Source organism: Corvus kubaryi, unplaced genomic scaffold (genome assembly GCF_017639235.1).
Source record: "Corvus kubaryi isolate FWS band 111438036 unplaced genomic scaffold, C.kubaryi_AGA036_p1.0 65439, whole genome shotgun sequence".
Classification (NCBI taxonomy): Eukaryota; Metazoa; Chordata; class Aves; order Passeriformes; family Corvidae; genus Corvus; species Corvus kubaryi.
In genome coordinates, this window is record NW_024582003.1 from 129,251 (window position 1) to 152,486 (window position 23,236).

Sequence of the window (23,236 nt, forward strand, 5' to 3'; positions counted from 1 at the left end):
CTTGTTCCCATTTATGACTGTGAACTGTCATTCACTCTCTCACCCTTTTAATTCAGTAAAGAGCCTGGATTCAGCTTTTAGACAACCTCCTTGTAGATACTAGAAGGCTGGTGTAAGGTCTCCCCAAAGCCAGCTTTTCTCCAGGCTGAAGTCCTGTTCCCTCAGCCCCTCCTCATAGAAGTGCTCCACCTCAGTGGTCTCTGCTGAACATGCTGCAGCTGGTCAACACATTTCCTCTTTCAGTGCAGTACAGGAAACACTGCTCAAAGCTGGACACTGTACTCCTGATGCAGTCTACTGAGTGCCAAATAGAGGTGAACGTTCACTTCCCCTAATGCCCTGGTTTATGCTCCTCCTGCTATCACCTGGGTGCTGTCAGCCTCCACTCCTGGCAAGACACTCTGGCAGCTCATGTGTGGCTCCCGGCCAGTCAGTACCCAACATACATCACTTCTGGAGGTTAGTCCACCCCACGTGCAAGACATCTGTTCTTGCTGAATTTTCTGAAGCTCCTGCTGGTTCATTCCCTTGGCTGGTTCATTCCCTTCATCCCAAGTCCCTCTGCATGGCAGCCCTGCCCTCAAGCAGGTCAACTGCACCTGCAGTTTGGTGTTCACAAGAGTTCACAAGGCAGGAGTGTCTCCTCTTCCAGGTCACTGATAAAAGATATTAAACAATCTGGTCCAACAACAGAGCCCTGCAGGTCTGCTTGTACCCAACCTGCAGGTTGGAAACCAACCATTAGGCACGACCTCTCAAGTTTAATGATCCAACCATGAGTTCCCTGTTTAACCAACCAGCCTACGGGCTCATCTGTTCGTTTTCCCCATTCCTGAGATGGACTATCTCTGTGCTTAGAGGAACTGGAATCTGTAAAAAGCCCTGATGAAGAAAGCTCAGACAAGGGAAGCTTCAGCAGCTTGGCAAGGGGCATGGCACAGTTTCCAGCTGGCACTGTAGGATGCTGCAGTCTACAGGATCTCCACCATTATCTAATTAAAAAAAAAAAAAATCCTTCTGTTTCTTCTCCTACCATATGTCTGTCTACAGAATACCTGAATTAACATTGTTTTCCCCACAACCATACCAGGGATGTTAGGGCTTTCAGGTCAGGCAAAAGTCCAGGGAAGAAAGGCATGTCTTATCAGAGTATTTTCAATTGTTAGTATATAAACGTACTTAAAAATTATTCTCATTTTAGTCATAATCCTTCCTTGGCACTGAGAATTAAATGTGCATTTAATATACCAATCCTTGGATCTCTTCAGAAAGACAAAAATATTGCAGGGAATAAATATCTGTTCAAAAAGTGATTTGGGATTTGAAGGTATTTTTTGTGCTTTTTTATGATTTCTTCCTCTAACTACTATGACTATGAAAAGTTCATTTTTTAATTCATTAAAACAGCATAAAACATATCGTGGCCCATATCTGAAGAGAGGAAAAAAAAATCCCAGAGTGTCATTTTCATTAGAATTACAATGTTCAGAAGCGTCACTTTCCTAGAATACTACCCAAATCCTTTACAAAGCTTTATGGGTGGTTTGGGCCTTTTCTTAGGTCATAATTTTATTTCCAGTATTGAAATTCTTTCTTTGAGTGACAGGCGTGGATTTTTTTTCCTGTATGTGAAAGGATCAAAACAATCACCAGGTATAAGCAGTCACTTGCATTCCCTTGATATGCAAATACTATAAACATGCTTTTCTTCACTGAGCCATTGCCTGTTCACACCTGGTACTGGAATAAGAGAGCAACACGGACACACACGAGCAGTCACAGAGTGAAAAACAGTACCCAATATACAGTCACACCACCTAAAGTACTACACAACCTGCTGCAAGGCTGACACTGCTTGATAGCAGTCAGATGAAGGTACTGTAATCTAATGTGACATTATCCTGAGGGGCACAGGTCCCAGTGGCCCTGCAGGATTAAACTGTTGTGTTTTATCACTTCAGAAAATGGAAGGGCTTTTCAGAAATAAAGCCAGGGGAATAGACACTCAAATGAAAAAGTTTGTTATATACAAATAGCAAGGTACAGCAACAGTGTGGACATTCGAGTGAAGCACAAGACAGTGAAACACACATCACATGTTTGACCAGACAGGGACAAGATCACTAACTGAGGCCCCTTTCTTAGCTGATAACAAAAGCAAAGAGCAATATTCTGCTCCAGATCTCCCTCTTTTCCAGTAAGTAGTAGTACCAAATTCCACCAGGATGCATATTTCAGAGATGACAACTTCTCTTGCAATATCTGTTCTCAAAAATTTATGAAACACATGCAATAAAGCATTTAGAGAACAACTTAAAACACAATTTCCACATCTTTCAGTATCACTGACACCATTTAGATTAAATAAGGTATTTGCTGGTTTCTTTTTCCCCTTTTTCTGTTTGTTTCTTTCAGTAGCCTGAATGTTTAAAATAAAGTTTAAAACAAAACCAAAAGCAAGCAGCCAACCAACCAAAAAACAAAAAAAAAACCCCAACCTAACACATTAAATGAAGTATTTAAGTGAACAAAATAAAGGTTACTATACATGTAAGGAACAAAAGGTTAACTTGTGACCCAGAAAGTTGGATGGGAGAACATAACATTGCACATACACTTTTAAAGCACTTTTCCCTGTTACAAACAGCAAAAACAGAATAAACCTTTCCTTGTTTATTGTTTTTTGCCTTACAAAAATCTGATCAACTGCTCCTCTCCAAAGTTACACACACACAATAGCCCGTTTAGCATTTGGGAAGAATTATTTTCTTTGTTCCTATTTAGCAATCTCATTTCAATTGAAGTGTCTTGCTATTTTTAAGTCCCTCTTAACCCAAAAAAAAATTACTTTCCTACTTCCACCCAAGTTACTGAGATGGCCATTTTTGTTGGTATTTCAGGTTAAGCCTGATTTTCAATACAAATCTATACAATCACAACCATTCCATCTTCAGATGAGGGCAAACATTTAAATGAAGTCAGAAATGCAGAATGATAGCCTATTTTGGTAAAACTTCAGAGGTATCTCTTCAAGCTCCTATGTATAGGCAAACTCCCTATCCACCACAGATGCCAAATCAGTCATGTATGGACTTTAAAATACAAGGAATTCTGATGTAGTTTGGTTTCCAAGAGCTAAAGTATCTAACAGCATTTTTACCATTTTGATGGTGGCAAGCTGCAGCAAGGGAAATTCTCACTGCCCATGCAGATACAACCTTCCCAGTGAAGGTAGGTTAAGCTCTGGTCCTAAGAGGCTGCAGAATCAGCATCTTTGGGCAGGGCCAGAACTCAAATGCACAAGGCTCAAGCAGCATGATCTGAGGTTAGCCCTGCTCTGAACCACCATCACAGCTAGCTCTGCTTTGGGCTACACACCTTCAGAGGTCTCTTCTAATCTTAAGACTCAAAATCTATAAATATGGATTTTCTTACTTTTATTTATCATTTGTATTAAATGCATTGCATGTATCACAGCACTGGTAAACTGAATAGAGCTTCAAAGTTCATGTTTGGCAGCCTCATCAACAGTTTTAAGCCCAGCTAGTAAGTTCTGGAAAAATGATTTATTATGGGTCTAGAACTATATCTCTGTATAACAAATTCTGACTTACAAGTTTTCTATGGGACTCCAAGAGTTAAAAAGAAAAAAAATCTTTTATTCTACCTTAGCACTTTATACTATTACTTCACTACTACAGCTGATAGCTGAAGGGCTAAACAAACAAAAAAAACATTTTACAGGAATAGGTGAACACCCCCAATGCCTCCCACACACATGCAATTACAGTTTTATTAAAACTCATGTCCTCTCTCAGACCAACAGATTTTTATTGCTACAGAAACACTGTTTCTCTGACTTACTTCCTCCCCCTTCTCCCAAAACAGAACCTGTTGGGAGATGAATGTCTGACAAATATGGCACCAGGAATATGAGAAGAGAGAAAGTATATATTGTATCAGAAAGGTATGAAAGAAGTTTATTTCCTAAACTCTCTTCTTGGTTATTCAATTCCATCAGAAGTCTACAATAGGAATAACTACCTAAAATGAAGACTATTTAGGAATTCATGTGCCTTTCATTATTAATATATTCAGTTCACTAGATAAAAAAAATTAGAAGAGTGCTTCTGTTTTGCCTGACAAGCAACTAATCCTTTAAGCTACGTTCACCGCTATGATCCGACTTGGAGACTGGCATTGTCTCAGTACATTGGTGGTTACATAAATGTAAGCAGGCTTGGATCTCTAACATTCAGCCTGCTGGTCTTTTCATTAGGAGTGTGCATTTTCTGTTACCTCTGGACTTGTGTGAACACAGGCTATCGATAAAAGGGATGCTCCCACTCTCTCCCCTTTGCTGGGGTCAGATCTAGTGACCTACTATCATCAGATGACTGGGTTTAAGCTGGACATATGGAAAAGCTTTGGGGGAATTTCTGGTAGATTACTGTTCCCTCAAATCACTCAGTGGCTAATTCCTCTGCAGGCAGAAGGACCACTAACTAAATCCTGCTATAAGGACATGGAGGAAACATGGCCAATGGAAGGCAAGTATTACATGGTTAATCATGTACAGACATGATAACTAGATGGGAAGGTAAAGGGAGAAATAGATTTTGTCTACTGGTTCATGTGGAGACATTCAAAACCCACCTGGATGTGTTCCTGTATAACCTGCACTAGGTGACCCTGCTTTGGCTGGGAGGTTGGACTAGATGATCTCCAAAGGTGCTTGGTTTGGCTGTCCACTTGCCAGGAACACAGATAAATGGACTGTCTTGCAATCATCTTATATACTCTGGCTTTAGCTACAAAGCTTCCAGTCAGATTTTGAAGACAAGGGCTGGGGCAAAGGAGATTTTAAAAGCATAGATTTGAGGTCCTTGATCTTCCTAGAATAAGCCTCCGATGAGCTGGGCCAATAAAGTTAAGCCAAAGCAAACAGCAGAGACTGGATGCAATTAATTCTCAAATTCAGTTTATCCAATTCACATACACATAAAAGCAAAGCAAGCATTTCAAGTATTTTGATACCACAGCTTGATTAGTAGCCCAGATGTACTCCATACAATAGCAACAAATTCTTGTTTCCATTTCACATGCATATCTATAGTTTGGAGAAACAAATGCTACTCTATCAAGCAAAATGCTTGATGCTACTCTATCAAGCTGTACAAAAACAGTGCTGCTGTTCTGGGAAGATCAGAAAATGAAGCTGGACAGGGCAAGAATATATTGGGATATTCATACATAACATTGAATGGAGAGGTTTCATGCTTTTAAGTGGTGCAAACGTGTAGCTAACACAGTGATGAAGAATAAACAAATAAGGACTTCTGCCTTTCCCGGCACAACAGTCTCACCCTGACTGAACAGAGAGAGCCAATGAAAGGAGCTTTGCCACTCTGAGTGATCAGACACAGCACACAATGTATTTCATGGAAATCCAAATCAGAAAATACAGCGCATTGCCTCAGGTAGCTTCTTCAACTGACTTCGGCTCAATTTTATTAAGGCATTATTTTGCAATTTAAAAAAAAAGCAGAATTCCTGTGGAAGTCAGAATATTAACTTCTAAAACTATGTTTTAAAGCCAGCTCTAAATTGCAGTCAGCAAAGAGCTGGTTTCTAATTCTAAATCATTTTCTGCAATTCTTTTTTTTTTTTCCTGAATACAGATTGTTTTGCTGCAAACTGAGCAGCAGAATAGAATGATTACCTGACCTGCAATAACCTTCTTTCCAGGCTTTTGTAAATACCAACTTCTTTCCTTGTCTCATCATCCCTTATATAAATTATAATCAAGCACACAAACAACATAACACTAAAATCTGCCAGGTCACCCTGACACCATTACAGAATAGATCTTTTTTATTGTGAAGACAACACTCAAAAACAGAGAATGATTTTAGCAAACTCTACTGGTCTAAATGACCATCCCAAGACACTCATGTAAAGGAAAATAGAGTTCCAAAAAGCTGTATCATCTCACAGGGTCAGATAAAGCAAGGAGAGCGCCCGACAGATTAAGTGAACGCCACGTGGGCTGGATGTCAATAGGATTAGAGTGGACTTTGGTTGCCGCGAGCAAAGACTCCACATGCCTCGCAGAGGGGTCGCTGCGAAGGCACATGGCTCGTCCTGTGGGGCAGCTCCAGACCTCAGTGGGAGGAGATGAAAGCCAAACCAGAGGAGTGCAACAGGGGAAAGGTTTCAAATACATTCCTCAGCCAGAGACTAAATATAAGGAAGTGTCAGACATGCTATTGGAGTTTCAGATCAAAATAAAAAAGCTTTTTGTCAACTCACAGAAAGCCTACTGTGTTATTCTTAAATGCACGCCTCCATCCAGGCAACAGCACAAAATGGACAGCTGGCTAAACCCATCCAGAAAAAAAATAAGCTTCTGGTGTATTTAACAGATGGTGACATGGGTTATGAAATTGGTCTTTGCCTCAGTCTCCAAATATTATTTTTAACATAATTGAGATATAATATTTAAACACCCTTAGAATAATTCTCAGATGAAACAAAACTAAGCACTTACTGGAGTGCATGTATGTATATAGATTCTATCCTATTCCACATTTCTGTTATCTGAGAATAAAATCTGTGCTCACAAAAGTGAGGAGTTTTAGGGTTACTTTATTGTACCTAAATATCATATTGCTTAAGAAAAAGAATTACAAACAATTAAAAATTTCCCCTCATTCATATAGCTACCAAGCTGTCTTCTACAAAAACGTTCTGGAATGTAATGCCATGCAACCACATGCCATTTTCACAGAGAAAATAGTAATGCTGTTAATCTTTGTTTTATATCACAAGATTTGGGAGGGGGAAGGAGATTTGTTTTTTATCAATAACAAAGATCATTCCCTTCTACTCCTACAAAAATCAGTCTTAACCTTTTCACACGGTACAGGAAAAAATGAAGGTGTCCTCTCAAAAAAAATTGGTTTAAATTAGGCATTTTTCTTAAACTTGCAAATAGACTTCTGTCAATCCTGAGAACTCTTAACCAGCAAATTTAATGCCACAAAAAACAAGCTCAATTTGGGCTCAAGCTGAAGTAGCACAGCCCCATATTTCATCAATTTAAAAGGAAAGCAAAACACGGAACATAACTACTTAACTGCAATTCTTTATTCTAATGTTTAAAAACTCTGTTTGAACATGTCTAAGTAATAAATTTGTTCATTTACAGTGACTTGACCATCCCTGAAAAAGAAATGTGAATACACGCTAAGGGAGGTTTAGATTGGGTTTCAGGAAAAAATGCTTCACTGAAAGGGTTGTCAAGCACTGGAACAGGCTGCCCAGAGAAGTGTTGGAGTCAGCATCCCTGGAAGTATTTAAAAGATATGTAGATGTGGTGCTTGGGGACATGGTTTAGTGAAGAACTTGGCAGTGTTGGGCTAACAGCTGGACTTGACCTTACAGGTCTTTCTCAACTTAATGCATTCCATGATTCTATAATTATTAGACTTCCAACATTCAAATATCTATCACTACAGGTTGGGCAGTCAATTCTCCCTAAATATGTAGTATGCTGATGCTACAAATGGACAAGCTACGTACTTCAGAGCCTGCATCAATTACCTAGGCTGACCTCTCCAATACATTACATTGGGTGAAACATTCTCTTCACATTAAAATTAAACCCTAGAATTTAACATTTAATAAAACACTGTGCACACTCTATTAACAGACATGTAACTCTTAAACATAAAATAATTTATTCATCATCAGTCTTCAAAGAGAAGGAAATAAAATTAAACAAAGACATACAATGCACAGATTTAGCAATATAATGCTTTCCAAAGCATGGAAATCCAGAACTATGTCACAGCTTTATCTTGCTGGTAATTTTCAGCTTAGTTTGAAAAATAAAAAAGTCATTTAAACAAATCTGCCTGCATTCAACAATTATGATACACTCATCCTCAAATAGAGGCTGTATTATAAAGTATAACAGCCCATGTATCACAACAGAAAAGGGATGAAGATGAACAAATATACTTGTGGGCTGATAATTTTTTGCTCCTTTAAAATTCAAAATTATTTTTAAAAAATCTGACTCTTCAGGTCACGTGTTATTTCCAGGGTTCCTGATCTATCAAATTCTTTGTCCATTTTTCACTGACCCCACAACAGAATCTGGCCATACAAAAGAAGTCTGCTAGAAACAAAACCGCAAAGTTTAGTTTTGTCAAAGGAATGAAGACTATATTTGGATATATATCTATTTACACAGTTACCATGTGAAAATTCCTCTACATTAAGTTCCTCAAAACATGAAGTGGTGCATAAGCAAAGTAACTTTCTTGATAATTTATGCTGGAAAGGTTCCATTTATGACCATTAGATTTCTACTTCAACTTAAAAAAAACAAACCATAACCAGCAACAAAAACACAACAAAAAAACACCACACACACAAAACTAATGTTTCAAAACCTAAATTCAGACAGAAGTGCTAATATGAAACACAGCATAAAGGCTTCACTCAATCTGTAACTCAACCTTCAGCAGTACTTAAGTATCAAAAGCTGCCCTCCAAAATATAAATGGAAAACGTATTTATCAAAATATAAGTATGAAATTTACTCCAGTATCCAACTGGAGAAATTGTATTGAATTACTAGGGCAATGATAACAAGCTTCCCTGCATTTATATCTTATATAATGCCAAAGAATCCTCATTATTTAATTATGTAAGCATAATTTTTCAACCCACTCATATTAATTTCTGCTCTGAGGATATGAAATATCTTGCAAACATTTCAGGTCAAATGTCAAAAGAGACCTGTCAAGCTTCAAGCAGTAAGCTTCTTTCATGTAATCTAATATAAAAACCCCCAAACTAATCCATATCTGACTTTTTTTGCAAGATTCCATTATAAAAAATTCAGTTATTAAAACAATGTAGCATTGGTATAGGCAGTGTTCTTTCTCTCCTGGCTCCACAGCTGTGATTACACACCTATGCAAAAAGACACCACATTTCTGCTGTGATTTTTAGAACAGTTCATTCAAGTCCAATTTTATACAACAGATTATGATGAGAATAGATAATGCACTTTAAAATTTTTCAGAATTACCCCAAATTAAACTGCCCAATTTTCATTTGCTTGATAACTTACATTACTTTTAAATTTACTGTGCTAATGTGTATAAATTTCCATTTTCTTCTTTTTAACAGGCCGTGTGCAACAGCTTAGATGGGATCACACTTAGCAAAGATCTGCAACCACACTGTACCTACTTCACCACCACAGGCAGCTGCACACTATTTCCATACAGTTGTAGTTAGGAGCAGATCTGCTCCATTCAAACAGCAGAAATGTATTTTGAATCCCGGAAGATTTTCTTTCTTTTGCAGTGTTCACATCTGTAGGTGTGAGAGTTTTCTGTTGGAAATAACAAAGCTGGTAGAACTGTGATTACCTGTAAATTGAAACATTTAATGATCTTGAAACATTACTTAATGAATTTAAGCTAGGAAAAGACAACCTACCTAAAAATCAGTATGAAAGGACTGGAAATGAGGTTTTACAAAGCCCCAACAGCTCAAAAGAATTACCTAAATATATACATCTAGTGCTATTTCCAGATGATGTGAAATATTCCCTTCATACAAAGCAGCTGCATCTCCTGCAGGGCATGGGTCTCCTGCAGCTCATGTGTCATTGCTGCCTGCCCTTTCTGGCCATCCTGAGAACGCTGGCATGTGCACACTGGCACTGGATGCCATGTTTAGGCAACTGAATCATGTGCTTGAAGCACTATTGCTTTAAAGCCTGTATTTGGTACGGTAAGATTTACTTTTGCCAAAAGGTGAGATAATGTTTACATGGACACTTCTCAACAGTTTTTCCACCCAGCAAAGTAACACACACGGCTTCTCTATCTCCACTCAGCAGCATTTGGATATGTTTGTGTCTGGAAGGCAGAGGAAGAGTGAGGGTGTCCTTCATCAGAAACCTCTTATCATGTGACAGACTAAAAGCTTAATTAAATGGAATTTTATCACTCCAAGCACAACCTATGCATGGTAAGAGAAATTTGTTATGATTCCTTGACTGTTTCTTGCAGCCCATTGTGCTTGTACAGCAGATTACTGTCCATAAATAAGCCTGATGGCTTTGACACTGTTATGTTCAGTGTCTGTACCTTTATCACTACATGATTGTGTAATCATGATTTGTCTTTCCCTTTTACTCCTTTCAGCTGCTACCACCACCCATCCTACAAACTGGTACAGCACTCCAAAATGCCTACATTGACAAGTGAATGCCATCTTATCCAGCAACCCAGCAAGAACTACTTTGAAACGATTCAAGAGACTTCTCTTCCCTATCCCAATGGCTGCAGAGACTGGGGTTTGCCAATACAGCTTCCAACAGAGCACCACAAAACAACTGCTCTCTTTATCCAAAAGTTAAAGATAGGACAAAAATACAAGACTACTATATTTTTGGATTTTGAATAAGTGATTTTTGCATAGAAAATTTCAAATTGCCAAGACAAAGAGCTATGGGTCTTCCTAAAAACTGTATCCCATTTTTTGGAACATGTTACAATCCGATTTTACAAGAGAAACTATGATACAAAAGACAGCAGAAAATGCTGTGTTCATTCAAGTATAATTCTCTCTCTTCCATTTCCTGCAAAATAACAACTAGTCAAAGAAAAGAAAAAACAACTTCAAAACTGTACTGCACCAACGACACCAATTTTCCTTCCCTCTGGTCTTCATTTCTATATGCTAAGAATTACAAGATAGAACAAGAATTTTCTTTTTTTTTTTTTCTTTCCTGAAGAGAACAATAAAGGGGAACAAAATCACCTCCAAACCACAAGTTCATTATAAATAAAATTCATAACCTAGGACACTTATTTAAGCATCAAAGTCAGGACTGACATGCAGGAGCAGAATCAAGTATGAAAGGCAGCAAACTATTTACCTACACTCTGCCTTATCTGGCACTACTCAGCACACTCAATTATTCACTTTGGTGCCTGTCTGTTGGTTGTGGGCTTTTTTAAAGCTGACTTTGAATTTCACCAAGCAGCATATTTGCAGATAAAGGCACTGACTGATAATCATTCTATGCTCTATGCTTAGGGCAAACTGTCTTTCCTACATTTCATTTCCTGGAAAAAAAAATTAATACAGAATTTAAAGGAGATAATTTAAAAATAAAACTAAATCCCCATGTCCTTGAACATTGGAAACTACTCTGGATTTGTCTTCTTCTCCTGAGATTGTTTCAGATTTAAACTGAGGGAATGCTATTTAAAAAGTATGAAGACGAAAACTGACAGATATATTAAGTCAATATTTGACAATAAAGTGCTCAGAATTACTGCTTTATTGAAAAATCATCAAAACTACAGCAACAAAACCATGTGATTCTCAACTAATAAGAGTGGAAAGAAATACTAACATAACCCTAAAAAACAGCTTCCCCATATGCATTAGCCTCAAAACTTGCTTTTTACAACTTAACAAATACAAATAACAATACAACAAATACAGTTACAACCTTTCTCCAAATGTTCTTGGGAGCATCTCTCAATGTATAAATATTTTGTTGTCTTTTGCCTGATTTTAATTAATTCTCTGTCCACAACAAGTCTTTTGAAATAAACTCTTCACATCAGCAAAGAGCATGCTGGTTTAATTGAAATGCTGGTACAGTGATGTTCTGAACAAATGAGACTGACAGGCACAGAAGATGCACCAGAGCAGAGCTGGCCTGAGAAATTTCAACAGAATTTGACTAAAATATGAAATGTCATTTAAAAAAACAAACCACAAAACACCACAAGAAAATCTTGGCCTTGTTTGAATTTTGACTCGCCGCAATTCAAACTGTAAGATTTTATTCCCTGTAGCTCTGCTGCAGAGTTATCTAGCGTAAGAGCACATTTGAGTGAAACTACATTACTACAACATCCACCATTTTTGATAAATAATAACCTTCTTTATAAAAATAAATGGATTTTTTTTAAGAACTTGTTAAGAAGACTAGTATCACAGGAAGGCTGAAGATTAAGACTTATCTTCTAAAAGAGTTTGAACAGTACAGGAAGATAAGACAGCAATCCAGTCTCTGAACAATGAGGAAGCGCTGAATAAGGGGAGGGGTAAAAGCAAATGGTTCTGGAAGAAGAGACAATTATGCATTTACACCACAGAATGGATAAATATTGTTAAACAGTCAGGTATTTAGGACCAGTTGTACTTCATTTAACAAGTCAAGGGAGTTCCCTCGATATGGGTTTTCCATGTATGCCACAGACTGCGCTATGTTACATATACCACACTCACAGCAGCAAAACATAAAAGATAAAATTGAAAGCCACAAAAATCTGTACTGAAAAGACAATCTCAGCTTAAAAATGCCAGGCTCTTTGTAGAGAGGTATTTCAGCCTTCATAGTTAACTCAGGGAAAGTTACAGCTGCACTTCTGGAGTCCACCCCCACCAAAACTTCGCCCTTAAAAACTTTCCACTCCTTACTCCAGCAGTTAGGTGCAAGGAGCACATATGCTGGGATCATCAAGTGCCTGCATGGGAATGCTGGAACAAGAAGTATTGTGCAACTGCACTGCAGCCCTCCCTAGGGATTTCCCTGGCTACCCCTTGAACCACCTTCTCCCTTCCAAATAAGAAGAAACAATTCAAAGGTGACCCTCTCCAAATTAAAACAATTTTGCAAGTACCTGCTGCCACTTTCACCAGAGCCCTCATCACAACTTTGCTCACAGTTCACAAAGCATTCCACCCACTACGATGGCTATTTTGAACCTCCAAATAATTTCAAACATATGTAATTTGAAAAAAAAAAAAAAAATCCATTTGCAGACTTAGATGAAATCCTAATTTGTATAGAAATATACTGGCCAGATGCAGTAAGCAGACAGGAATCAAACCCAGTTCCAGTTTCTCTTTATTAAGAGCTCCTAGCTATCTTGCCATTAGTTATGAAAATGAGATCCTCAAAACAAAGTCAAATAGCTCAGTAACAAGCTGTTCTCTTGGTGCCAGACCTAGCATATTGCACCCAAAAACCCCAGTCTTATGTCTAGACAACTAGAAATACCCACTAGCATAATTATTTTTTGACATAAAAGCTTTCCTTCCTACTTTCTTGAGATTGAAATGAACTAGCATAGAGCTGAGCTTACATAAAATACTTAACATATCTTTAAATTATACAGGTGGTCTTTAAAACACCTTTTCTTGGAAATCCACAGCATGAAGAATACACATTACGGCACATTTTGGTACAAAAACTTCGAATATTCATGTCAAACATTATTCCACTTATGTGTTGTAATATGGGTAGTGGAAGTTACTTATTTTGTCTTGGACTTGATGTTAACTTCGTTACCACTGAATCATATGGACTCAGCAAATGTGGATTTATTCCCCATACCTAAAATATTTTAATAAAGCTTTTTGCAAGCTTGGGGTTTATTGCCAAAAAAATACCTATATAAGTATGCAAAGTATAAATCACTAAAACTTGCGAGTCCAATAAAGTTTGTTTGCATCACAGATCAATAACCCAGATTCAGAAGTGAGAGCTAAGCTTTCACTGTCACACCACACAACTGTTACAATGCACAGATTAAAAGCATATAAATTCACAGGCCAAATTATGTAAATATTCAATTTAATATGCCCTAAGTAATGTGTTGTGCATCAAATACAACCACCGAGCAATATTCCAAGAACTAGTTTTATTTTGATGTTACTGCCCATACAAATATAAATTCTATAAATAAAAGAAAATACTGCAACTAGGTATTTCAGAGTTTAAAGGCACACAAAGGCTTCTAGATACTCTCTTATAGTATATAAAAGGTAAGCATGCCTAAAAAATCTTGGGTACTATTTAATCTTCACAGAAATACTGAAAAGAAATGCTATTTTAGAAGAACTATTTTATAGTAATGTAATTAATAATAAGCTTCTTGAGACTTAGTAGTATATGCCACATATATTCACATGTAGATTGGCACTAATGTACTTTTAATAAGAGAATCCTGAATTTACAACCTCAGCTATGAAAGAGTTTTGACTAGTACTGCACTTCACTATTTTATCACTATTCCATTATTTCTCTATATTAAAAACGTATGTCAGATTAGATGGTACCATCTAGAGTATATATTAAGTATCAGAAACAGATTATGGTGATGTGGATCTCGGCCAGACCACAAAGCATTACAACATCACAACTTTGCTGAGGAGATACCAACCAATGCTACAGTATATGGCTTTGAAGTACTGTTCTTTTTGAGATGAAACACGCTGTTCTTCTCAGTCTCAAAGAAGAACACATAAAGCTTCCTTCTGTTTATTTTGAAACTGGTACCCCACTTTTATCAAGTGCTTGAGATAATTTCTTATGCAACATGAAACAGTTAATATTGCATAATGAAGACCACAAAAGAGCTTACAGAAGAACTCAGGACTACCTTTAAAAAAAAAAAAAATAAAAAGGGAGCTTAGCTTTCCTTTCCATCCAAATTGTCAATAGATTCACAGACTAAAATCCAGATCCTCAGCTGCAGCTAAAAAGCACCCCAGTATAAGCCCACCTTTGTTCCTCAGCAGTGGTCCAAGCCCTTGACATAAATTAGACCAACTCTCAGAGAGACCAAAACCATCACAGCAGGTAGACACCAACACAAACACTTCCAGCTTGCATTCCTTGTGTGAACATCAAGTATCATTTTGATACCTCCATCCCACTGAGGTACAGATTCCTTGTCAGGCAGTAGTAAAACAAACCTACCAAACTCCTAGACTGAATCTCTGGTATTACTTGGTTAATTTCTATGGAATACATAAAACTCAAGGAGTTTCTTGCTCGCTTCTGTCTCCATAACAACAGTGTCATGGAATAAACTCTCAGCTAAACTCTGCCACAAGTCTTCCATTTAATGCTAAACTGAATCTCCCAAAAATTATAAGTAAGCAGCCAAACCAAAACAAACCCACAAATGTAATCCTGTCACTGGCAAGCTATTTTCAAATTTCTTTACAGAAAGTAAGAAAAAAACTCCAAGACACTGATGGCAGTGTTGGAGTTGTGCAATCTGCCAAATCTTCATTTTACACAAAGTTTCTATCTGTGGAAAATGTACACTATTTTTTAAAATCACATTCTACCATACATGCAGAGTCTTACTACAAACTGAGAGCAGGTCTTCACTGTGGATGGTGTAAAAGCAGCAATAAATTTCTCCTCTGTCAAGGAGCTAAACACAATCCCAGTTAGCGACCACAAAATAGACCAAATTTCCACAAATATGTAAGAGTTGTCAGCTGCAACATTTAAGTATTTCTGCAGAACTACACTTTTCAGGTTCAGCAGACCTACAAACAAGAAGGTCTTAACTTTTTCTTTAAGCATTGCTCTCAAAACCAAACAGACCTCCTAAATAATTTATCTTCATTGTTAGGAAGCTTTTATAGCAACTTTTCTCCTACTTCAAATTTCTTTTCAGATATGGAAGTGCACAATGCTATTTGCAGAACCTCAGCTGATGTCTCAGAAACCTTTCTTTTACCAACTCTTGGAAAGTCTTGATTATTCATGCATTTTTTCCTCAGTCCTTCCTTACAATCAGCGCTTTCAACACTTAGTAGTACATCTGTGACTTTATATTTGTCTGGAGGTATACCAAATGAAAATGTTTCAGCCATTGCTTTAAGATGTTCTGCAACATATGTATAACTGAAGCTGTCAAAAATTAAAGACTGTCCTTCTAGAAGAATTTACAGAATAATTTTTAACAATAATTGAATTCCAAAAGACAGATCTCTAAATTATGTGAAAACTTGTGAAGAGCAGGAGTCTTGAAGTTTAGATTTGATATTAGCATAATGACATTACAATTTCTCATTTACATGCTGCTCATTTTCCCACACTTCTAAAATGAAAACAGCACACTCAGTCATATCCCTTTAATAATTATGATGAGCTAAAGTTTACCCATGCAAAATTGTGGCAGGAAAGGCTTACTACTTTAGTAGGCTCAATTAATTGCTGTAAAAACAGACTTAATGTGAAAAAGAATACTGATCAGCAGCAATGTCTTTCACCATATTCAGAATAAGAAATAACCAACCTAGTGGATCCAATACTGTACTCAGAAGAGACTGAAAAATAAGCCGAATTATCTCTTTTACATAAAACCACAAGAATGATTAGTCACATTCCAGATATTTCTGGATTCCTGCAAGCTGGTGTAGACTCACAGGCTCAGTCAGAACTGAGGTCTCCATTCTGCCCACTATTGCATAAGCAGATATAGAGACATCTCCAAAAGTTTACATTCTGAGTTTTACTGAGTAACTAAGCTGACTGACCAGAAGTATAAAACAAGTAAATCCCACTGACAGTTACTGTGACCATGGCTTTCAACATTCACAGAAGTTATACCTAGGAGGAACTCTCAACTAAAAAAAAAATAGTAAAGCATACCTGTAGTAATTTTGTTCACAGTATCATGAAAGTATTGCTTACCAAGTCCACTGCAAGGACCACATTCAGACAGGCTAAGTTCCTACTGCAGCCTTAAGCCAAATCAAGGAAGTGAGATATGGGCTTCGACTGATCGAAAATTTAGGTTTAGATATGCAGAAAGCAGTCACAAGCTCCATGGTGAAACCTGACTTTGTCCCCAATTCCACATCTGAGAGGTGCAACTTGTCCCCATTCAAGCCCTGACTGACCTGTCCAGTTACCAGATGATGTCTGCCAATTTTTTAACATGCAGAATTGAGCATTCCTGATGTAGATATGATCGTTCTCCTACACTCGCGTATACTCAGCATTTGTTTCTTGCCTCTCAATCCTGCTGGAACCTGCCAGCAGCTACTTCTCAGCATTCCCAACATGGGAGGAGTTAAATCTCCTTCAGTATACATCCCCTCCAGTATTTCATGAAGTTAGACAACAAAAGCAGAAAAAAACCAGTTCAGGTAACAACAACAACAAGGGTGAGTGGCAGGAAGGAAGAAACAGTTTATACCATCAGCCTACACTTCCATCTGAAGTATAGAGCTGCACCAGGGCCCAGAGTGAGGATCAATCCATCCACAGGCTACAGCTACTCATCCCCAAAGAAAATGAGATTAATGTCATGCAAACATTGTTTCAGAATATGTCAGATATATTAGTAAGTTACAAAGTTTCTACAACAGTGCCAGACCTAAAAATGTCAGTTGCTGCTACGGTGGTTTTTTTTGGTTGTTAGGTAAACCATTTTTTAATCTGTGAAACAAAAAAAAGGTGGATGGGGGAAATGATAAATACAAATCATTTTGGAATATACCCAAATATATACACACTGAAGATGAGCTTTGGTAGGTTTATCCCTGGCCACTGCTTCAGATAACAGAGAAAGTTCATTTCATTACAAGAAGTACTGCAATATGCTACAAAGGCTCAACTGGCTTATATATTGGCTCAATATATAAGGAGTCAGAAAGAAGCTTCTTCAAGCTCTTCTTTCTAACACAGATCCCACCAATTCCTTCTTCAAGAGGAGAAAAACAAACCCAAAACAAACACTGATAATGGCAAAAGATAAGCTACTCATTTCTGTTACAATCAGCAAAGAATTGTGGAAAAAAGGGAAGGAAAAATATCCATACAGAAAAACTCAGTTAGCTATTTTTATCACAAAATGTAATGTATTAGAACTTTCAACATGTGGGGGATACAAAAACACAGAGAAATAATCATACTTTTATTGCTAAAAAAATGTAAGGGATGAACTTAAGACTATTATAGACAAAGGCTACTAGGAATACAGTAATTTTCAAAACCACGAAAAGGAGCTACTGAAGGCAAAAGTAAAAGCACTTAAAACAGAAGAACAGAGATGCAGGACTTCTCATATTTTGTTCTGATACATTAAAATGCTATGGTGAACAAATTATTTTCTAAGTTCCGATCGTATTACAACACTAATGCACCTATTATTCTTAGATGAAATCGTTTAGATTGAATGATGGACAACAAAACTCAGCTGCCATACAACCAGCTACTCCTTTAAGTCTCTCTCATCTGCACCTTATTCTTGGATGCCAAAATTCCCTTACTGATGCAGCATCAGTTTCATGTCCTTCCTTTTCCACTGCTAGCCTCCATTAATATGTGTTAAAAAGGAAGTCCCTATATATGTTCAACTATTAATCAACATTCTATATTAAATTTCCTAAAAAAGAAGATGCACATACATATTTCCACTAAAGATGCTGACACTAACAAGGCGTGAACTGAGCAGGGTTTCTATTAGTTATTCTTCTTCCACCTACTGCCCCCTTTAAACACTGGCCACATACAAGCATTTTAGACCATATACTCCACGCTCTTTTATGTCTGCAAATGTCGCACACCAAACATTCAGTTTTCTTAAAAGTAATCTCTCCCATACCACCTACATCTCTTAAGTATAGCATATGGATTGAAGAGCTGTGCACATTAAAAATTAAAACCTTTAATTGTTTGGTAGATTCCAGCATTTTGCTGTTTACCAAATGCAGAAAAACCCAACAAACCAACAAGAAAACAAACCAACAATAAAAACCCCACCATGAGCTAAAAGCATCACCCTCTGTTACGACTCAGACAGGAAAAGAATTGGATCTCCTAGAGGTCATGCAAAGAACTGCCCAGAAAGAAAGTGCTGGCAGAGCCTTTTCATACCTACATAAAACACACTGACTACAGGAAACGGTGGACACCGTTAGTACTTTTTAGTCATGCAGGCGGCTTTCTGTGGACTCCTAAAATCCCTGAAGAATTCTAACTATAAGGAGAAATATCACAGGCACACAGAGAAGAAGCTTCCCACATTCTGGTGATAACTCCACTAAAATAAAGGGGATTATTCAATTGAGTAATAACTTCTTGACTGAGCATAAGTTTTTCATAGATTGCTTTAAAATTGTCAGCTACAGTGTTTAAACAAATATCAAACCATTTTCATTTGGTCCACTCAAAAAGCCAGTGTGATTAATTTCACAAGTCCATAAACCACTGCATGTCTATTTATCACTACAAAAGAAATACAACTTGCAAACAGCCCTGCTGTTATTCACAGTCAAACTCTAACTGCTACCAAATGGTAAAAATGATAAATTACCTGATTAAATTACTGAACATAATCAGAGGTGCCCTGCTGCCACTACATCAGTGCTTATGTGAAAAATTGAACAGAATTAGGCTCTAGATACGCAGTTTAGTCTTCAAGAACTGCCCCAGACATGTCTAGTCCTAATGAAGTTAATGAAACTACTCAGGTAGAGAGGTCAATATTAGCAGGTTTCATTCCAGGAGTGGAGTTTTAAGCTGTAAGTAGCACACATTGCTAAGGAATAATGCACCACAAACTTACAATACCCGGAATGTGGTGTGTCACTATCCAATTTATTAGTGGAATGCAAATTATAAAGTACTGTGTTAATTATTTAAGAAGTGATGTTGAAATGGTTAGGTGGTAAAAACTGCTGTAGTTCTGGAAACAAGTCAACTCAATGTCAGAGAACAGGAGACTGAGTCAAATTATGTCTACTTAGAAATACAAAGCTTACTGAAAATCAGATCATTTACTATGAATTTATGTATAGCAGATCATTCTCAAAGGTGGGACAGGAAGACAAATTAACATATTTTTAAGAAGCAGCAATTATAATATTATTATTATTATGAGCAGGTAAATTCATGAATCTGACATAAACAGTTTCAAACATTATTATTATAATACTTATGTAATTCATAGCAGATTTACTAAGTAAATGGAGTCTTCATAAAATGACACTCCATCACACTCATGCCAGCTCCTACAGAAATGGGAAATCAATTTTTTGCAAATGCAAATTACACAGTGGGTGGGTAAGAGAAATGCAAACTGCAAAATCCTACACTAAATAAAAACATATATAAACATGGTGACAGCCTGGTAAGAGCTCCTCTTCAAATAGCTAACGAATGGCAATCCCATTTTCCTTCCTGAATGAGCTCCTTTCAAATATGGAGGATGGTGACAAAAGGAGACCAAAAATGAGTTTTCAAGTAATCTTTTCATAAAGTAATATTTATTTGTTGTAATTAATAACTGGAATTTCTACAACACACTTCAAACTTTCAGAGAGAAACTGCATCAAATAATGCAGAAACTAAGAGAAAAATGATCCCATGACAGGCCAGAAAATATCTATTTATTTAGTTAAATTCTACCGACATTGGTAACATCTTCATTCAAATGTTTTTGTAATGACTCAGTATTTAAACATCACTATGTATAACAAGCTTCTTCCTGATTTGAATAAACAGAGTAGCACTAGGCCCAGCTATCCCGAGCAGTGGTATTCTCATTACACTGTAGCAACAGAAGGAAATAGTTTCCATGGAAAAAATTGGATTTTGCCTATCTTAAAATCTGTGTACTTTGTAGAAAATGTCAAGCATTACAAGCCTAGTGGCAGCACCGGGACTCCCAAGCAGGCAGGCCCTAGGAGGAGCACGGAGGTGGCAGCTCAGCCCAGGGTGACAGGAAAGAGGAGTGTGCTTCATGTCACAGTCAAGGGACTCCTCCAGGCAACTTAAAAAGCAGCACTGAGATTTGCACCTAATCCTCCACAGCCCAGGCGCGGATTTCTGTGATATAACGCTAGACAGACACGTGCAGGAGAGAAGGGGGTTCAAAAAGCTCTAACAGTCTGGGAGACACTAAAAAGAAATACATGAAAACTGATAGCTGAAGAGCTTATTGCCTCTGAGTTTAAATCCTTTCATCGCTCTTTTCATCCAGGGGAGGTAAATTTTATTTATAGTATTTGAGAAAGGCAGGGGGAAGAAAAAAAAGAAAAAACCTGTAAGCTTATAACTGCTGTTTGATCATCCTCTGTATCTTACTGTTTCTGCTTTTTTTGGTCAAAATTCACTCATTGTGACTGCTGTACAGAAGCTGTGAAGGAAACACTGAAAGCAAGCAACTAAACAGATACCATTATTTCAATAGCCCACTTGCCATACATATCCCAATTAACTGTACATCAATCACTTAGACAAGGGCTACTCGTTTTCATTGTTATCACTACCGGGGCAGGTTTTACCCGCAAAACAGAACTTCATCCTGAAATTAAAAAAAAAAAGCATAGACAAGTCCTCTGCTTTTGGGGAGGAAAAAAAGTACCTTTAAATGTGAACAGCTGTGTGGAGAGACATGAAAATATTCTGCTGTGAGAATAAAGAATTAACATATCAAACTGCAGCTACAAGTTCGTGGGTGTTTTTTTCCAATTAAGTGACTTATGAAAATATATCCTGATTTATGGAAATGCATACAAATGGAGAAAGTCGTGCTGAACGGAAGATTACCTAGCAGACCTGATTCACCCTACCTCTTCACGCTCTGTTATATCTTCCTATTTTAAATGCATCGAGCCGAGTATCCAATACAAGCTGAAGTACAGTCCGCCATAAGAAGTACTAGGAGTGCCCTTGAAAAATGTCCAGATTGCAGCTAGTGCACAAAGGACCTCGCCATGAAAATAAAGCGCATGAAGATTTCTCTCTCGCTGTTGAGCCGGCAGCAAGTGAAGAGATTAACTTCCCACCAACATCGGAAGACAAAGTGTTGGCAAGACACAAGCCAAGTTTAAGAGGTTTAGAAAGAAAGAAAGGAAAAAAATTAAAAAAGAAAGAAAGAAATGGGTCGAGCAATTCATCCCGAATGCTCTGCTTCGTATTTGTCTCCCCCACAAAAAATGCTCGACTGAGCTGAAGAGCCGTGCCACACGACCCAAGCGTGAGCACTCCGGTACTGACTGCCATAGGTAAGGGAGCCTGGCATCCCCCTTCCCTGGCTACACGGGAGGCGACGCTGCAGATCTCCCACTCCACCATCAAAAAGCGAAGCAGAACCAGCATCAGGGGCGGGAGGGAGAAGGTAATTAACTGGGAACTTTATGTTCCTTAAATATGCAACCAAGACCTTTTTTTTCTTCCCACGCCCCTCTTCTTTCCATGTTCTCTGTCAAAAGCAGGCTGAAATAAACGTTATTCTATAATAAAACTATTAAATAAACAGTACAAGACTCACCATATCAGCTGGAACGCTGCTGGACATTTTGATGTTACCCTAAATGGCTTAAAATCAACTTTAAAAAAAAAAGAAAAAAAAAAAAAAAAAAAAAAAAAAAAAAAACAGAGCAGCAGCACCAAGAGCAGCCTGCCGGAGATCTTCAAGATGCAAAACCGGTGTCAATATCGGAGGCAGCAGCTTCCACGTCCCCTGCGCGAAAGAGAAGAGGTGCCCGATAAGCAGCGGGGAAGGCGGCCGGCTGAGGAGCAGGAATATCCAGGGGCAGCGGTGCCGGGCTGGACCGGAGGAGCCAGCGGGAGACCAGAGATGGCAGCAGATCTCTGTCAGCGGCGGCAGCAGCGGCACCAGCGGTGCCAGGTAGACCAGGCAGCAGGACTACACCGCCACATGAGCTGCGTGTGGGCTTTTTCCCCCCTTCTCTCCCTTTGCCTTCTCTCCCAGCCTCGACAAATGACGACGGGATGATTCACACGGGATAATAGTGCGTCCAAGTCACCTCCTCAGTCGGCGCAGGCGACCCGGGCACGCAGGCAGGACCTGGCTCCTGCCCCGGGCGGCGGGGCAGGGAGGCGGGAGGGCCGGGGTGGGCCCGGGGCCGCTGCGGAGGACGCCGGGCTGCGGCCCCCTCTAGGCGGTGTGCGGCATCCAACAGCGCCCGGCGGGGACGCGGGCCGGGGCGGGAGGGAGGGCGGGCGGCCGGAGGGGAGAGCCCTCCCCCGCGGCGCTCGGCGGGGGCCGGGGGGCGTTCGACGGCGGCCGCCTCCCGCAGCCTCAGCTCTCCGCTCGCATCGCCGCCGCCGCCTCCTCAGCCCGCCCTCCCTCCCTCCCTCCCCCGCCTCGTCCGCCGGCGGGTCCGGCCGCCCCCCGAGAGCCGCGCTGCGAGCCGGAGGTGCCGCTCCTTCAGCGCGATCCTCGCCCGCAGCCGCCCCCTGTCATCTTCGGCTCAAGCCAACATGGCGCCTGCCGAGCCGAGCGAGGGGACGCGGCAGGGGAGACACGGACCCTCCGCCGCCGCCTCCGCCACCCCCGCTCCCGCCGCGTCACACGCCGCCGCCCCGCGCGGCACCATGGGGCTTGTAGGCGGC

At 39.1% G+C, this 23,236-nt stretch overlaps 1 protein-coding gene across 1 annotated transcript in view; it reads right to left on the reverse strand.

Moving 5' to 3' along the window:
• The window catches only part of LOC121673447 (ubiquitin-like protein 3), a 58,817-nt gene extending 35,986 nt beyond the window's left edge, over positions 1–22,831 (reverse strand). The window contains exon 1 of the mRNA XM_042046746.1: positions 22,149–22,831. Coding sequence (XP_041902680.1) covers positions 22,149–22,175 — 27 coding nt within the window. The 5' untranslated portion in view covers positions 22,176–22,831. The remainder of the gene's footprint in view (positions 1–22,148) is intronic.
• Positions 22,832–23,236: the final 405 nt, after the last annotated feature.